Below are 14,210 nucleotides of genomic sequence, written 5' to 3' on the forward strand. Positions count from 1 at the left end.
GAGCTTCTTGAAAATGAGAACACTATTTTATTCACCACTTATTTTTTAATCTTTCTAAGGTCCCAACATAATAACTTGTACATAGCAGGTTCTCAAATGTGCCTTGAAAGGAATGGAGAAATGATCGACTTAGTGAATTACTGGTTATGCCCCACCTGTTCAGACTGCACTGGCACTGACTTCCTCACTGTAGGAATGGCTCTGGTGTCTTTTCATTGTCACTTTTAGTGTTAGGTAAATAACTATAACACTTTTAGTGTCACAATGTAGTGTTTTTCTTTCTCTGCTTCTGTTCACAGCCACTCCTTTCCTGAATTTCTGAGAGATCAAATTTCTACTTGGGACCTTTTTGGCCCAAGTTAAAGTAAACACTGCCTTTAAAATGTAGGTAGATGATATTAACTTGAACCTCCTTTAAGGTAAAAGAATTGAAGGTTACAACATAAACATGTATATGGTACCAACAGTGGAAAATTTCTAAGTGAAATCAAAGCGGGACCTGGCATTCGTTTCATCATACTACTCACTTGAAGAGCTGAGTACATTATGTGAACTTTATCCCATTAATCCTTAGAGATAAGCAAAGGGACTTGAAAGAATGACTTGTATAGATAGGGTCACATAGCCAGGTAGTGACAGTGTTAACAGCCTGCTGCCTTGACAGTATTTGAATAGTTAGGCTACTTGACCTTAACACTGGGCTATACATTGTTTTAACGACATAATGACACATTTGTGCTCTAACAGGAGAATTCACATTTTCACAGCATACTTACATTAGCACTCCTGGTATTGAGAACATGTATCCAAATTTGCCAATATTAACTTAGTTCTGAACCCCCCAACTTCCCTCTTCTGTAATCTTGCTGCTGCTTTTATTTTTCTCCTCTTCATTCCTTCCCACATCCTCTTCTCTCTAATGCTATTAAAGACTGAAAGAAAGCTCAATCACATTACAGAATTGAAACTTATATATATATGAGCCCTCCTAGGACTACTTGCACTTTGAAAGACAACAGCTTAGCTGAAAGAAGTTATCTATCACTTTCTGCTATCAAGGAAGATTTTGGGGAGGTGAAAAGCCTTCTTTCCTTGTTCTCTTAACATGTAGGTGATTACACTTTACTTTCAGCTTCTAGAGGAGAAAGTTTGCAATGGAAAAAGACAGAGAAGTAATGATCATGGGAAAAGAGGATGAGGAGTGGGGAAAGAAGGAGAACAGGGTAGAACTTTATCTTTTCCTTATCTGGTAAACCACTATACTTTGTGGAAGTGAAATGCATACTTTCAGCACTTAACCAGCATGTACCAATAATGAAACCGACCTTCAGGCCTTCTTTTGACAGAACAATCCTAACTATAATGTAAAGTAACATTTTGTAAAATGGGTTTTTCTCTCCCTCTCCTTCTTTTCCCTCCCCTATACTCATTTAGGATCTGATCACAGAGTCAACACCGGGCTATGCATTATTCCCTCAGCAAACAGTACCCTTTCATGGCTTCACACCAGTGCTCATGTTAGTCCCTTTACTTGAAACCGTCTTCCGTCTGTTGCTCTGCCTATTCAAATCCTATTCATCCAACGAGACCCAATTAAAATGCCAGCCATGATGCCTTCTCCAGTTCTTCTACCCTGAGCAAGACCAATCTCTCCCTCCATTATGACTCCACAACACTAGTGGATATGTTTATATTTTATAACTCATCATCTTATATATGTTAATATGTTGCTCTACTCCACAAGACGTAAACTACTTCAAGTTGGGGCCAGGTCTTATTTATTCATATTTTCTGTGCCTAATACTGCTATATATCAGGCATGATAAATGTATATACTATAGTCTGGACAGTATAAAATGTTTACAGTTTCATAAAGGAGACAAGGTTTACAGACATAAGAGAGCAAGACAGTATAAGGGATTGGGCTAGGAAAATGAGGGTTAGGTAACTACTAAATTCCACAAATATTTATTCAATAGCCAGGAGTCAGGAATTATGTCCCGGGACTACTAGGATAAATAAAATAGTCATTTCCTTTGAGGTGCTCACAATCCATCTTGTAGATACTCTTTAAACGTGGACAACACTCCCCTGGCTTACCTATCACTTTACATGTTGTTCCTTACAGCAACCCTGTGATGTACATCATTATTTTCATTTTTATGGAGATGGAAACAGAGGGTTTGAATTCCCAGGTCTTCTGACTCCAAGGCCAGGTTTTTCTACCCCACTACATCAGTGTTCCTCAAAACTTTCCTCTGGTGTACACTTTCCCAGTAGAGAATAAATGTAGGCTCCTCAGGGTTGGGATATACTTGTGTGTTATCTTAAAAAGCCATGCTTACTACAATGTCTTACCTTACTTACCAGAGAGTCAAAACGATGCTGAGAGGAAATGAGCCACATTGATTCTTGGTCCTTGAGGGTCCTCAGGACAGGGTTTCACAATCAGAGGAGTCCCAATATGAGAAGCACATGGCTACACTCCTGCCTTTATTCAGGGTCCCTGGGTTTGGCTTGAGTCCACACCCAAAATTTTGTGTAACTTCATCAGATTTCTTAATGTCATAATTTTATTCAGTCTTCTCTGAAGACTGGAACAAAACACCCACTGTACTCACAGATGTTAAGTGAGTAGTGAAGACTGACCCTTTCCTCCCTGAAAGGATCTCTCACTCTAGCAATAAGATCTCCTCAGTCTGATACTATTTGCCATCCCTCCCATTGCTGGTCTTCAACTCCCTGCGGGTCCTGGAAGGCCGGAAAAGGCTTACCACCACACTCCGGTCAGCACCGCCGCTAGAGGGCAGCCCGCGGCTGCAGCTTCGTGAGCCCTCTACTGGCTGCTGGGGTGACCTGGCTCTTTTATGGAACCCATTAAAAACTCTCAGAAGTTGCACTTGGGAAGCCAGCCTGTGCGACACCCGGTAGCGAAGTTTTTAGGAAACGTCTTGGTTCTCAGCTTCCTTTTCTTAAGGCCTTTGGCAGGCCTCAGATACGTTACCCCCTTGATGAGTCTCCCACTTCCTAAGGATCTCCCCCTCCCAGGGTGTTGCAACTTGGAGTCATCATTCTCTCTTGGCAAGGCAAAAAATTAGAACCTTGGGGGAACTTGGCAACTTTCCTCAACGTGATATAGGGCATACACATACACACACACGTATATATATATACCTACAATTCAAGAATTTTCAGCGTTAATTCCAGTTTCAGCATAGCTTGCAAGCTCTGGAATTAAACTTCCAGGACTCAAATTTTGGCTCCTGCATTTGCTAATTGGGTAATTTTAAGAATGTTAATTAACCTAAGCTTCCATTTCATCTGTAACAGCGGGAGAATAATACCTACATCATACACTTTTGGGGAGGAATAACTATGATAATGTATGGAAAGTGCTAGTCTGGCACATAAAGTGTTCAACAAACATTAGCTATTTTTATTCTTTAAAGCTTCTGTCTAGTGCACACCATGTCTATCAATTTGGTCCAGAAAAATACTGTCTTCACACACCCACATGAAGATATGAATGCAAAATGAATTTCATAAACCACCTATAGTTTCCTAAAGTGGCTAAGCTAATAAAGACCTCAGAGTATGGAAAAGGGGGCTCATGCAATTCGTGCAATGGGTAGTTGAAGCATAGCGTAATCCAAGAGGCCACGGTGGGGGTTGGGGGGCGCTGTGTTTCGCACACAGGTGTTCTTTCTCCCCGCACCCCCACCCTCACCCCTCACCACGTGCAAGCATTCAGTGTGAGTCTGCGCCTTGAGTCTGTGGGCCAGGACAGAGTGCACAGTGGACAAAAGCAAGAGGGTTTCAGGCCAAGGCAGGGAACTGAGAACTCAAAGGCCTGGGAACCCAAGCCAATCAGATTCATCATCCACTAGGAGTCTGAAAGGTGGCAGAGCCTCACAGCCCAAAGTCCACTCACAGCAGGAAAGTGGCCAGAGGATCTGACAGGTAGAAACCCGATAGAGACTCTATCAGAAAAGTTAAAGCTGAAGGGCTCATAACACCCACGGGCCCAAAGAAAGGTCAGTGTGAGCTGAACAGCTGTTCCATTTGGTGCCAGAGGCCTTGGCTGTTGTATTCTACATCCTGGCAGCCTCCCTGATCAGCCCCACCTAGAAAAGCCAATTCTTCTGCTCTTAAAGGAGACTCACTTATTTGTAGCAAAGCTATCATTTAGGTATGAATGGGAGGGGGGGGAACGGTGCGGAGTCTGCGGGGGGAGGGCGGGTGTTCAACGGGCTCCAAAGGAAGGAGCTCGTGGCTGAAGCCTGAGCCTCCATGTTGTGAGTACTACATGCGTTTCTTTCAGAGGCAGACAGGGGCCTTGGCTGCAGGGACCCTGACAAGCCGCGACTTGAGCTATGCTTTAGAGCCTGGATTGAATTGGGAGCGGTATAAAGGAGGAGGGAAGGCATGCCTGGAAAGGGGGTGGGGTGGGGTGGGGAGGTGGAGGGGAACAGCATGAGCAAAGGCACGAAGGAAGAATGAATCTGCTGCGCGTTGAGGATGGCATAGAGACTTCCCTGATTGGAGCCGGGAGTTCTTGCAGGGGGATGGAGGCCGCTATGATTGGATAGCTAAAGTGGGGCCAGATTTGGAGGGCTTTGAATGCCCGACCGAGGAGCACTGAACCCAGCTTTTGACTCGCGATTTCCGTTCAAAACCGAATTACCTAAAGGGTGGTTAATTCCAACGTGTGTTCCTCTTTGGGGGCTTCTGAAAAGTCGGTTTATCGTCTTACCTGCTTCAGTTCTCTTCATTTACTCAGGGAGGAAGTAATCCTCACATGTGCAGGGGAGGGGGTATAATGATTTCTCTTCACTTGCTTTGAAGATGCCTCCCCCGCCCCAAATCCCACTTCCACGCCAAATATTATTAAATTTGGTTTCTCCTCCTCCTCACGCAAGTTCTCTTTCTCTCGCCAGCACCTCCCCCACGTTTTCCTGCTCTCCACCAGTCGGGCCCGACTCCTCCCGGCCCCCAGCGGCGCGCTTCCCCGGCCCGCTGGCCCGCGCCGCCCTCCGCGCCGTGCACCCCCCTCCCGGCCCGTCGCGCCCGCGGCCCGCACACCCTGGTCCACGCCCCCCCGGCGGAGCGGTAGGTGTTGTGCGGTCTGCGCCGGGCCGCAGTGCGGCTGCGCGCACTGTGCTGCCTCCGGGGCTGGCAGGGCAGCGGCGGCCGCGGCGGCGGCGGCGGCGGCGGGGCCGGGAGCGAGCGGCGGCGGCGGCGTGGGGAGTGGCGTGGAGCGGAGCCTGGGGCTGCAGCAGCGCGGGGACCCCGGAGTAGAAAGCCCCGGGGACAAGGAAGGAAGGCCCGGCCGCCAAATCCCTGAGCAACCGTTCTTCTTGGATTTTGGGGGGAGCCTGCCCCCCCAATTCGTCTTCAAACGCCCCCAACTCACCCCCCACAGCCCCGGCCGCTGACGGGAGGAGGCGGCGGCGGCAGCGGGGGGCTGAGGGGCGCCGCCATGCCTCTCCCGCGGTGAAGCACCCCGGCCGTGAGGAGCCGCTGGTCTCCCCGGTGATGTCCCCCAGGCGGCAGGCGAAAGCGACTCACTCGAGCCCTGGGGTAAAGGCCTAGCTTATCCAGCTTCCTTCCTCCTCCTCCTCCTCCTCTTCCCCTCTCCCTCCCCCTCCTTCTCCTCCTCCTCTCCCCCCCTTCGTCCTCCCCTCCCGGTCTCTTCCCTCACCCTTCCCCGCGCCCCCATCTTTCCCTCCCTCCCTCCCACCCCTCCAGCAGCGATGGCAGAGGAACAACAACAGCCGCCACCACAGCAGCCTGATGCCCATCAGCAGCTTCCCCCCAGCGCCCCCAACTCGGGGGTGGCCCTGCCAGCCCTTGTGCCCGGGCTGCCAGGGACAGAGGCCAGCGCGCTGCAACACAAGATCAAGAACTCCATCTGGTAAGAGGATCCTCCATCGCTGGGGTGAAAAAGCCCAGGCACATTTCTGCTGCAAAGTGGGTGGGGGGCGGCGGGCGGGGGAGCGGAGGAGGAGGTTGATGCTTTCATTGAATGTGGCTTTCTCCTAGTCGGGTGCACATTTGTAGGACCTCTGGAGGTGTAGGGACTTTGCATCAATCAGCCCCTGTCTCCTTAGCTAAAAAATGCTTTTACCCCCTCCTCAATTGTGAGTGCAGATAAACAAGTTTTTTGGTTTTATTTTTTCACTCATTGTAACAGAAATATGGGTCGGAATTAAGTCATATTGCATGATGGTGGCATGAATTTGGAACTGGAGAATGTGAAATGTGTTTACTCCTTTTTGCAGCCGTAGGAGGAGGAAGAAGTGTATTGTGAATTTTCACCAAACAGATATCCAAACAGATATTGTGCGTAAGAATATTAATATGCAGCACAAAACCTAATGTGTCTCTTCCTTTTCAGTTGGGTTAGCTGCTGTTTCTGAATGTTTTTGCCTCCTTTATTCTAATATTAAATTTCTTTTTCAGGGAATATATTCTTTGCATTGATTGTGAAGAAAGTGCTTCTTTAGTATAAAATATTTTAAGATGGTAGTTTACAACAAAGTGTGTTGGGTTTTTTTTTTTTTTTTTGCTTAAAACATAGGGAATCAAATGTCTTGCCATTTGTGTGTCTTTTTAAAAGAAACCATTGATGGAATATGTTTGGCTATTTTACTTTCTCGTATGAAAATTTACAGTATTTCAGCATTAGATTAAACTCCTCAAGTCTAGTGGGAATCTTTTAATAATTAAATACACCGAGTTAAGTCCATCCACTGTTAGAGCCATTGCAATATTCTTTGAACATGAACTTGCATTGTTTTGTAGGATTCTTCATTAACTGCCTTTTTTTTTTAAGTGTAGCAATATTTTTTAAATGGAAAGTAATATTTGGAATTTTGCCTAAGAGATTGCTTTTAATAGAAGTATGAAAAGAGAATTTCATATGGTATTTTAAAAAGCCTTGATTTTGAAAATGGAAATGAAATCTTTGCAGGGACATCATTGAATATGAGTACTAAAATATCAAAACTCATTTTCTCATTTTGAAAACATATCGTAAAGCAACTGGCATTGCATGTACAGTATTTACACATTTTTAAAGTGATACTTTTTAAATACAAGATTAAGGTTAGTTATACAGTAATTTTCATTATTTTCTTGGCATACATCCATGCCATCATGATGCTGATATGAAGTAGGTCAGTGCAGGCTTTAATAGTTTCATCAACAGTAGTTGGCAGTTGAATATCTTGCTTTCAGTTTTAATTTTAAAATGAAGTTTAAATATTTTAAAGGAGTATTTTTTTGGCTTTGACAGTAGTCATATTGTGGCAACTTGAAAATAGGTCCGATAAATATGATTGGGATGTGTGTGTGTGTGTGTGTGTGACAGAAAGCAGTCTTTATTCTTCAGTGGATACCCTCACCCCCTTATTAAAGCTATAATTTAAGAAATGGTGAATATCTTGCTTACCATCAAGGTTTTCACAAAACCAGTGTTGTTGTTTTTTTAAACCTCTAGTAACGTGATGTAACTTTGTGTTTCTGAAATCATCATTAAATTGAATTAAACAACTTGATTTTTACATTCAGATGTGGCATATCCAAGTTAATGGAGTAAAATATTTTAAGAGAGACAAATTTTAAAAGTTGATTTAGTAATGTATATTTTAATTTATTATGAGAACAAGAGGGGAAAGGAATCTTCACTTTATAGTTTTAAAATGAGTTGTAGAGGCAACTGAGTGAAATGTTTAAATAATGATGACAGTCGAGTGCACTTTTTGGTAAATAATGTGTAAATTTAATTATTCTTTGATATTTGCATATCCATTACAGCTGAACTGCTCTGACTTTAACATGAGAAAAACTTCTGAAGTAGAGTGCTCTCCAGTTTTTGGTGCTTGCTCTCAAAAAATAATGGGCAACAAACACGTGAATCCCAAAATATGAAATTTTGTATTTTTGTTTTAAAATTGTAATGGTATACTTACTAGCATCTAATGTTCAACTTTAGAAATCCTATTTGCAAAAATGATTTTTATATACTTAAAATTTCAGAATAAACATTTGTAGAGCGTAAACAAGATTAGTGAATATATTTAATAGTCTCATACCCCCTGCTCCACAAGAATGGATTTGTATTATTCATCAAATGACTATATAAAATAAAGATATCAAAAGTGAAAACTCCTTTACTACCGTGTTCTCCTGAGAAATAGTATATATGTATTAAATTTAAATAATTTTAGTAGATGATTGCAGTTATTTAGATATTTCACATTTTTGAGGCAATAATATTATTTTACAAATTATTCTATCACCTGATAATATTCTGAGAGACTATCAGTTTTGTACTACTTCCTGAATCATCCTTTGGTACCATTAATGAGAATTTAAAATTACTCTCAAAAGAAATGTGACATTTAAAAATTATCAAATGGGTTTTGCATTTGGTTTATCATAGTTTCTAAATTACTGGGCTTGCATATCACAAACAAGTCTGTACTTGTCCTCCTACTCTACAAATATAAATATAGTATGTGATGTAGGCCTTTGACTGGACAATGAGTTATTTATCAGTTCATAATTAATTCTGTTTATTAAACTAAAATACTGTTTGATAAAAGTACGCCCATTGAAATATCAGGCATTAAATGAGTCTGGAAAAAAAGCATTCAAAGTTAATTGGAAACTATTTCTTAAGAGTTGGAAATATATTTTAAAGGTAATTATAGAAAGTAAGTTAGTACAAAATTGACACTGTTATGTTTCTATAAGACGGTTATGAATACCTTCAACTGAAGTCTAGGTTAACAAGCTTGCATGTTTCTGATTCTTACTCCATAGACAAAAGGTCCAAATCACTGACACTACTCACTAGAAAGGAGATTTGTTAGTAGGCATGTGCTTTAGTACTGAATATGGTGTAAGGTTATTTGTATTTTCTAAAAAGTAGAATTCCAAAATAAGCTTATTGTTGTTTAAAAAAAAAAAAAACTAGTAACCCATGTATTTTACCTAAAACAAGGCCACAACCCAACCTAACTGCAAACTACTTTTAGCTTAAATTGCACCCCTTTTTGGTTACCTAAAAAAAAAAAAAAAAGAAATAGCAAAGCAAGTTTTCCCTTCCTCTGATCTCTCAGTGTCTTCCTAGTTTAGTGAAAATTTTTTAGTGTAAGCAACAATAAACAAATTTATTAAGTCCTTTTATTTACCTTCTTAGGGCAGTTTTACTTGAAACCCTGACAGAATAAAATTGCTATGGAAAAAATAGGATTGATATGGTTTCTGCCTGTTTGTGAATTGAGATCATACCTACATGAGTGGGAGTGAATAACATGCATGCAGTGAGGCTGTAACATAGATACAGGTTGATCATCCCTAATCCAAAATCCCCCAAAATTCAAAATGCTCCCAAATCTGAAACACTCCAAAATCCCAAATGTTTTTAGTGCCACGAGTGAAAAATTCCACAGATGACTTCATTGTATCATGCACAGAATTATTTAAAATATTGTGTAGGCCAGGTGCGGTGGCTCACGCCTGTAATCCCAGTACTCTGGGAGGCCAAGGCGGGCGGATCACCTGAGGTCGGGAGTTCAAGACCAGCCTGGCCATGGTGAAACCCCGTCTCTACTAAAATTACAGAAAATTAGCTAGGGGTGGTGGTGTGCACCTATAATCCCAGCTACTTGGGAGGCTGAGGCAGGAGACTCGCTTGAACCCAGGAGGCTGAGGTTGCTGTGAGCCGAGATCACGCCATTGCACTCCAGTCTGGGCAACAAGAACGAAACTCCGTAAAAAAAAAAAAAAATTGCATAAAAATTCAGGTTATGTGTATAAAGTGTATATGAAACATAAATGAATTTCTTTTTTTTTTTTTTTTTTTTTTTTGAGATGGAGTCTCACTCTGTCCCCCAGGCTGGAGTGCAGTGGTGCGATCTCGGCTCACTGCAAGCTCCGCCTCCCGGGTTCACGCCATTCTCCTGCCTCAGCCTCCTGAGTAGCTGGGACTACAGGTGCCCACCACCGCGCCCAGCTAATTTTTTGTATTTTTTTATAGAGACGGGGTTTCACCGTGGTCTCGATCTCCTGACCTTGTGATCCGCCCGCCTCGGCCTCCCAAAGTGCTGGGATTACAGGCGTGAGCCACCGCGCCCGGCCATAAATGAATTTCATGTTTAGACTTGGATTACATTCCTAAGATACTCATTACACATATGCAAATATTCCAAAATCCAAAATAATAAATTGGAAGCACATTGGACGCGGTGGCTCACGCCTGTAATCCTAACACTTTAGGAGGTCAAGGTGGGTGGATTGCCTGAGCTCAGGAGTTTGCAATGAGCCTGGGCAACACAGTGAAACAGCGTCTTCCCTAAAATACAAAAAATTAGCCCGGTGTGGCATCGTGCGCCTGTAGTCCCAGCCACTTGGGAGGCTAAGGCAGGAGAATCCCTTGAACCCAGGAGGTGGAGGTTGCAGTGAGCCGAGATCGTGCCACTGCACTCCAGCTTGGGCGACAGGGCGAGACTACGGTTCAAAATAAAAAAGTAAAAATAATAAATAAATAAATCGGAAGCACATATGATCCCAGGCATTTCAGATAAGAGATAGTTAGCTTGTATTAAACTCGTACCTGAAAATTCAAAAGAAATCCTGATGTTTTATTTTAGAAAATACTCCAATACTGCATTTACTCAAATTCAGGGATTCTTAAAAGAATTTGTTATCAATTACTGTTTTTATTTCTGTAACTTTATTTGCAGGTGAGACCTCATAAACCTCTTCTTAAAACGGTCATATAAGATCTGTCGTTTTGCCCACTTTATGGAAAGAGATAAACAGTGACAGAAGACCTGTAAGATTCCACTGATTCCTTATTAGACCCTAGAAAAAATGCTGGGATCAGAGTTCCTTATCTTTATTCAATCCTGTAAAGCATATATACTTCTGTATCTGCTATATTTTAGGCTTAAAATTATAATAAAAGTAGAATTATATATATGATCTATTTTGGATGTTCTCTGAATTCTAGTTAAAACCAAAATTGAAAATTTTGTTTTACTTTCTTATGATGATGACAATCAACATCTAGATATTAAGTGATTAATCTCGTTTCCATCCTAGTTACAGGGAGCTAAGTTTGGTGATCCAAAAGGTTCACATAGTGATGCCATATTAGTGCTGATTTTTTTTTTTTTTTGAGACGGAGTCTCACGCTGTTGCCCAGGCTGGAGTGCAGTGGCGCGATCCCGGCTCACTGCAAGCTCCGCCTCCCGGGTTCCCGCCATTCTCCTGCCTCAGCCTCCTGAGTAGCTGGGACTACAGGCGCCCGCCACCGCGCCCGGCTAATTTTTTGTATTTTTAGTAGAGACGGGGTTTCACTGTGGTCTCGATCTCCTGACCTTGTGATCCGCCCGCCTCGGCCTCCCAAAGTGCTGGGATTACAGGCTTGAGCCACCGCGCCCGGCCTAGTGCTGATTTTTCAGTCCCCCATCCTAGAATGCAGTGGTTCATTTTTATTCTTGGTTTTTGAATCAGGTGGTTTATTAACTCTGTCGAGAAATACTATTCCCTCAACTATAGTGGGAAACATGTACTATAAATTCATAACTTTAGAGTTGACTTTAAGTGGAAGTCTGTGATTTTCATTTTGCTTTAAAAGTAGAGACTGATGCAGCTGGCTTCCATGTATTTTTGATTAGTAGGTTGACTTGCTGCCTACCCTGAGTTTAGCCTGTCTTCAATACCAAGCACACAAAAGACTTAGAATGCATTTTGCATATCCGTATTGAGCCTAGCTGTGTCCTAACAGGATTTCTGGTTCCAGGAGGAAGGCAATTCCTTGCTCTGCTATGATTTGAAACTGATAAAATTGTCTTCCCTGTTGACAAAAGTTAATTGCAAGTTAAGCAGTTTCAAGCCTGTTGATTTTCTTGTTTAGGTTGGGTAGCAGATATGTACGTGTGTAAATAATTGACCAATTTGCTCTCTCCATTGAAAGGTGTCCTGAATGATGGCATGTGCAGGACTGATTTGATTTATGTCTCACTGTAAATTTTTGGTATTATTTGGGGAAAATGAGCTTCATAGTGGTAGAAAAGACAGAAGTGTCTTGTTATGAAAGATGGATTAAGAATTATGTTGCATTACTTTTTCCATTAGAAAATAATATTGCATGCTAAAACTGTACAAATGAAAATTAAAATAAGCCGTATCATTTACTTATATTTGAGGACTTTAAGAACAGTTTGTAAGTACTCAAATGAGTATCTGCTATATACAAAGTATTATGCCAGAGACTGGCATTTGAGGAATGCCCATTCACTTGTAATGTTAACCTTGTAAAATTGACCTAAGCAAAAATACGCAATAAAACTTCTCTTTTATTCAGCTAGGGGACCAGGAAAAGAAGTGACAAGTGTTAAGGTATGCATTGTGGAAAAAGTAGACCTTAGTTTCCTCATTTACAAAATGAGAGATTTGTACTAAGTGACCTTGAAGGTTCCTGAGTTTCTAACTCTGTTACTGAATCAATATTGACAACAATAATAAAACTGTAAGCACAGTGAAAGACTAATATGATTAATTTATCATAGGCAATCAATAGAACATTTTCATTGGATGAATTATTAGGATTTGTCAGTGTTTCCTTGGGTGTTAGCTGAGGAGGACTTGCTTATTGCTACCTTGTGCAAGGGTTCTGTTATATGAGATTACTGTGCAAATCTTTATTGAGCATATATTACATTTAAAGTAGTTAAGAGCTGTTTATTGTGCAAAAGTAAGGCTATGCAGTAATCCTGGTTGTTGGGGAGTTTACTAACTTCTGGTTGAGAGATTGTAGTAGGGAGGCTGTTTGTGTGCTGCTTTTGTTTTGTCTTCTTTATAAAGGGATGCTCAATGTTTAACCTTATCCCAAAATAGTAATGTAATATTTTAAGGTAGTGAATGTCATATTGTAAATTCAATTATATACATAAGAAAAGTATGTACTCTTTTCAGAATAATTTAGTGCAGCATTGAGCTTCACAGCTGTTTCTCTTCATCTAGGATAGACATTTTAATAAGTAATCGTGACAGAATGTTCTTTGTAAATTATAAGGAACATGTTAGTAAGATGGTTATTCCACATCTCTGAGCAAAGTAGACCACTCTTGTCCAGTGCCTCCTATTCTACCATTCTCTTTCTGTTTAGTCTTTTAGTTGCTTTCTCTTCTGCTTTCTGGAGGGTTCTAAGTTCAAGTTAAAGATGAGCAGCATGGGCCAATAGGAGGAAGAATCTTCCTGCCTTGGGTAGGATAATAAAATAAGGAACAATACGCACTAAGTCCTTAATGCACTTAGTTGCTGACTATGAGATTAAGATATTCGGCACTCAACCCACATAAATAAAAACCTTAAAACATGATTTTTCTTTTTTTGCGACTGTGGATAAGCATTTACTTTTTCTATTTCATGAACTATATGCCTCTTATTTATAAGACAAAATAGAAACATGAGGTTTGGTTAATTATGTACAACCTCTGTATCAGGCATCTATTACTGTAGCTCATATATATGTATGTGTGTGTGTGTATATATATTATATATAAGTTGTGTGGGAGGTGAAGTTTTCTATTTCCTCATAACTGAGCACAAATTGAAAAATGCTGATATGCCTTGCTATTTGAGTCTTGTTTTTTTTTCCCTGAGTGCAGAGAGTGAAAGGTCAGAAAGTGACAGATTCCAATCTGTTATGTCTTGGATTTTTGGAAGGCATGAGTCCATATGGTACACAGTACCATGTCTTCCAAATAGCTTTATCTAAAATAAAAAAATAAATTATCTGAACCCATTTGTTGTCTAAATTGGGATAGCAAGGGTTTAGATAGCAAAGGATACCTTTACACCCCTTCCAACACAGGATTAGCAAATTGATTTGAACTTGCATGCAAAGTCTGATTGATTCGTGATATTTCTAGCAAGGGCATGGGAATAAGAAGTAATGATACACATGCCCTGTAATTGCCACCCTTTTTCTTTCTGAAGTCAGTAATGTTTAGAATTTGAGCTCTCTTATAGATGAGCATTAAAACAATGGCTGTCTTGGGGAGGGAGAGTCACTAGGGCTATTGTCTTTCCATTTAGGATGCCTAATTTTAAGGTATAAACCAAGCATGGAGAGCACTTGGGTTTGTGTGTTTTTCTGTTTTTCTGTGACTTTTCTATTTTGAGCTCCT

At 41.3% G+C, this 14,210-nt stretch overlaps 2 protein-coding genes across 4 annotated transcripts in view; both read left to right on the top strand.

Moving 5' to 3' along the window:
* Positions 1-4,039: 4,039 nt before the first annotated feature.
* LOC105489849 (regulatory factor X7) overlaps positions 4,040-14,210 on the top strand; it is a 163,889-nt gene continuing 153,718 nt past the window's right edge. Inside the window, exons 1-2 of one of the 3 annotated variants that reach the window (XM_011755042.3) lie at positions 4,040-4,189; positions 5,752-5,914. In XM_011755042.3, coding sequence (XP_011753344.2) covers positions 5,754-5,914 — 161 coding nt within the window. In that variant the 5' untranslated portion in view covers positions 4,040-4,189; positions 5,752-5,753. Of the gene's footprint in view, positions 4,190-5,144; positions 5,581-5,748; positions 5,915-14,210 lie in introns of those variants that run through there. The other 2 variants (XM_011755033.3, XM_071066804.1) reach the window with 2 other exon arrangements.
* Positions 4,242-5,298, top strand: LOC139355421 (translation initiation factor IF-2). Its single transcript, XM_071066805.1, has 2 exons — positions 4,242-4,404; positions 4,938-5,298. Exons 1-2 carry the CDS (start codon positions 4,307-4,309, stop codon positions 5,296-5,298), a joined length of 459 nt encoding a protein of 152 aa, XP_070922906.1. The 5' UTR covers positions 4,242-4,306.

Source organism: Macaca nemestrina, chromosome 7 (genome assembly GCF_043159975.1).
Source record: "Macaca nemestrina isolate mMacNem1 chromosome 7, mMacNem.hap1, whole genome shotgun sequence".
Taxonomy (NCBI): Eukaryota; Metazoa; Chordata; class Mammalia; order Primates; family Cercopithecidae; genus Macaca; species Macaca nemestrina.

Bases quoted from the DNA above. Each gene is read 5' to 3' on its own strand.
- LOC139355421 (XM_071066805.1), top strand. From the start codon at position 4,307: ATGCGTTTCTTTCAGAGGCAGACAGGGGCCTTGGCTGCAGGGACCCTG. The intron at 4,405-4,937 runs GTATAAAGGAGG...TTCTCTCGCCAG, and splicing joins CCTGGATTGAATTGGGAGCG to CACCTCCCCCACGTTTTCCT.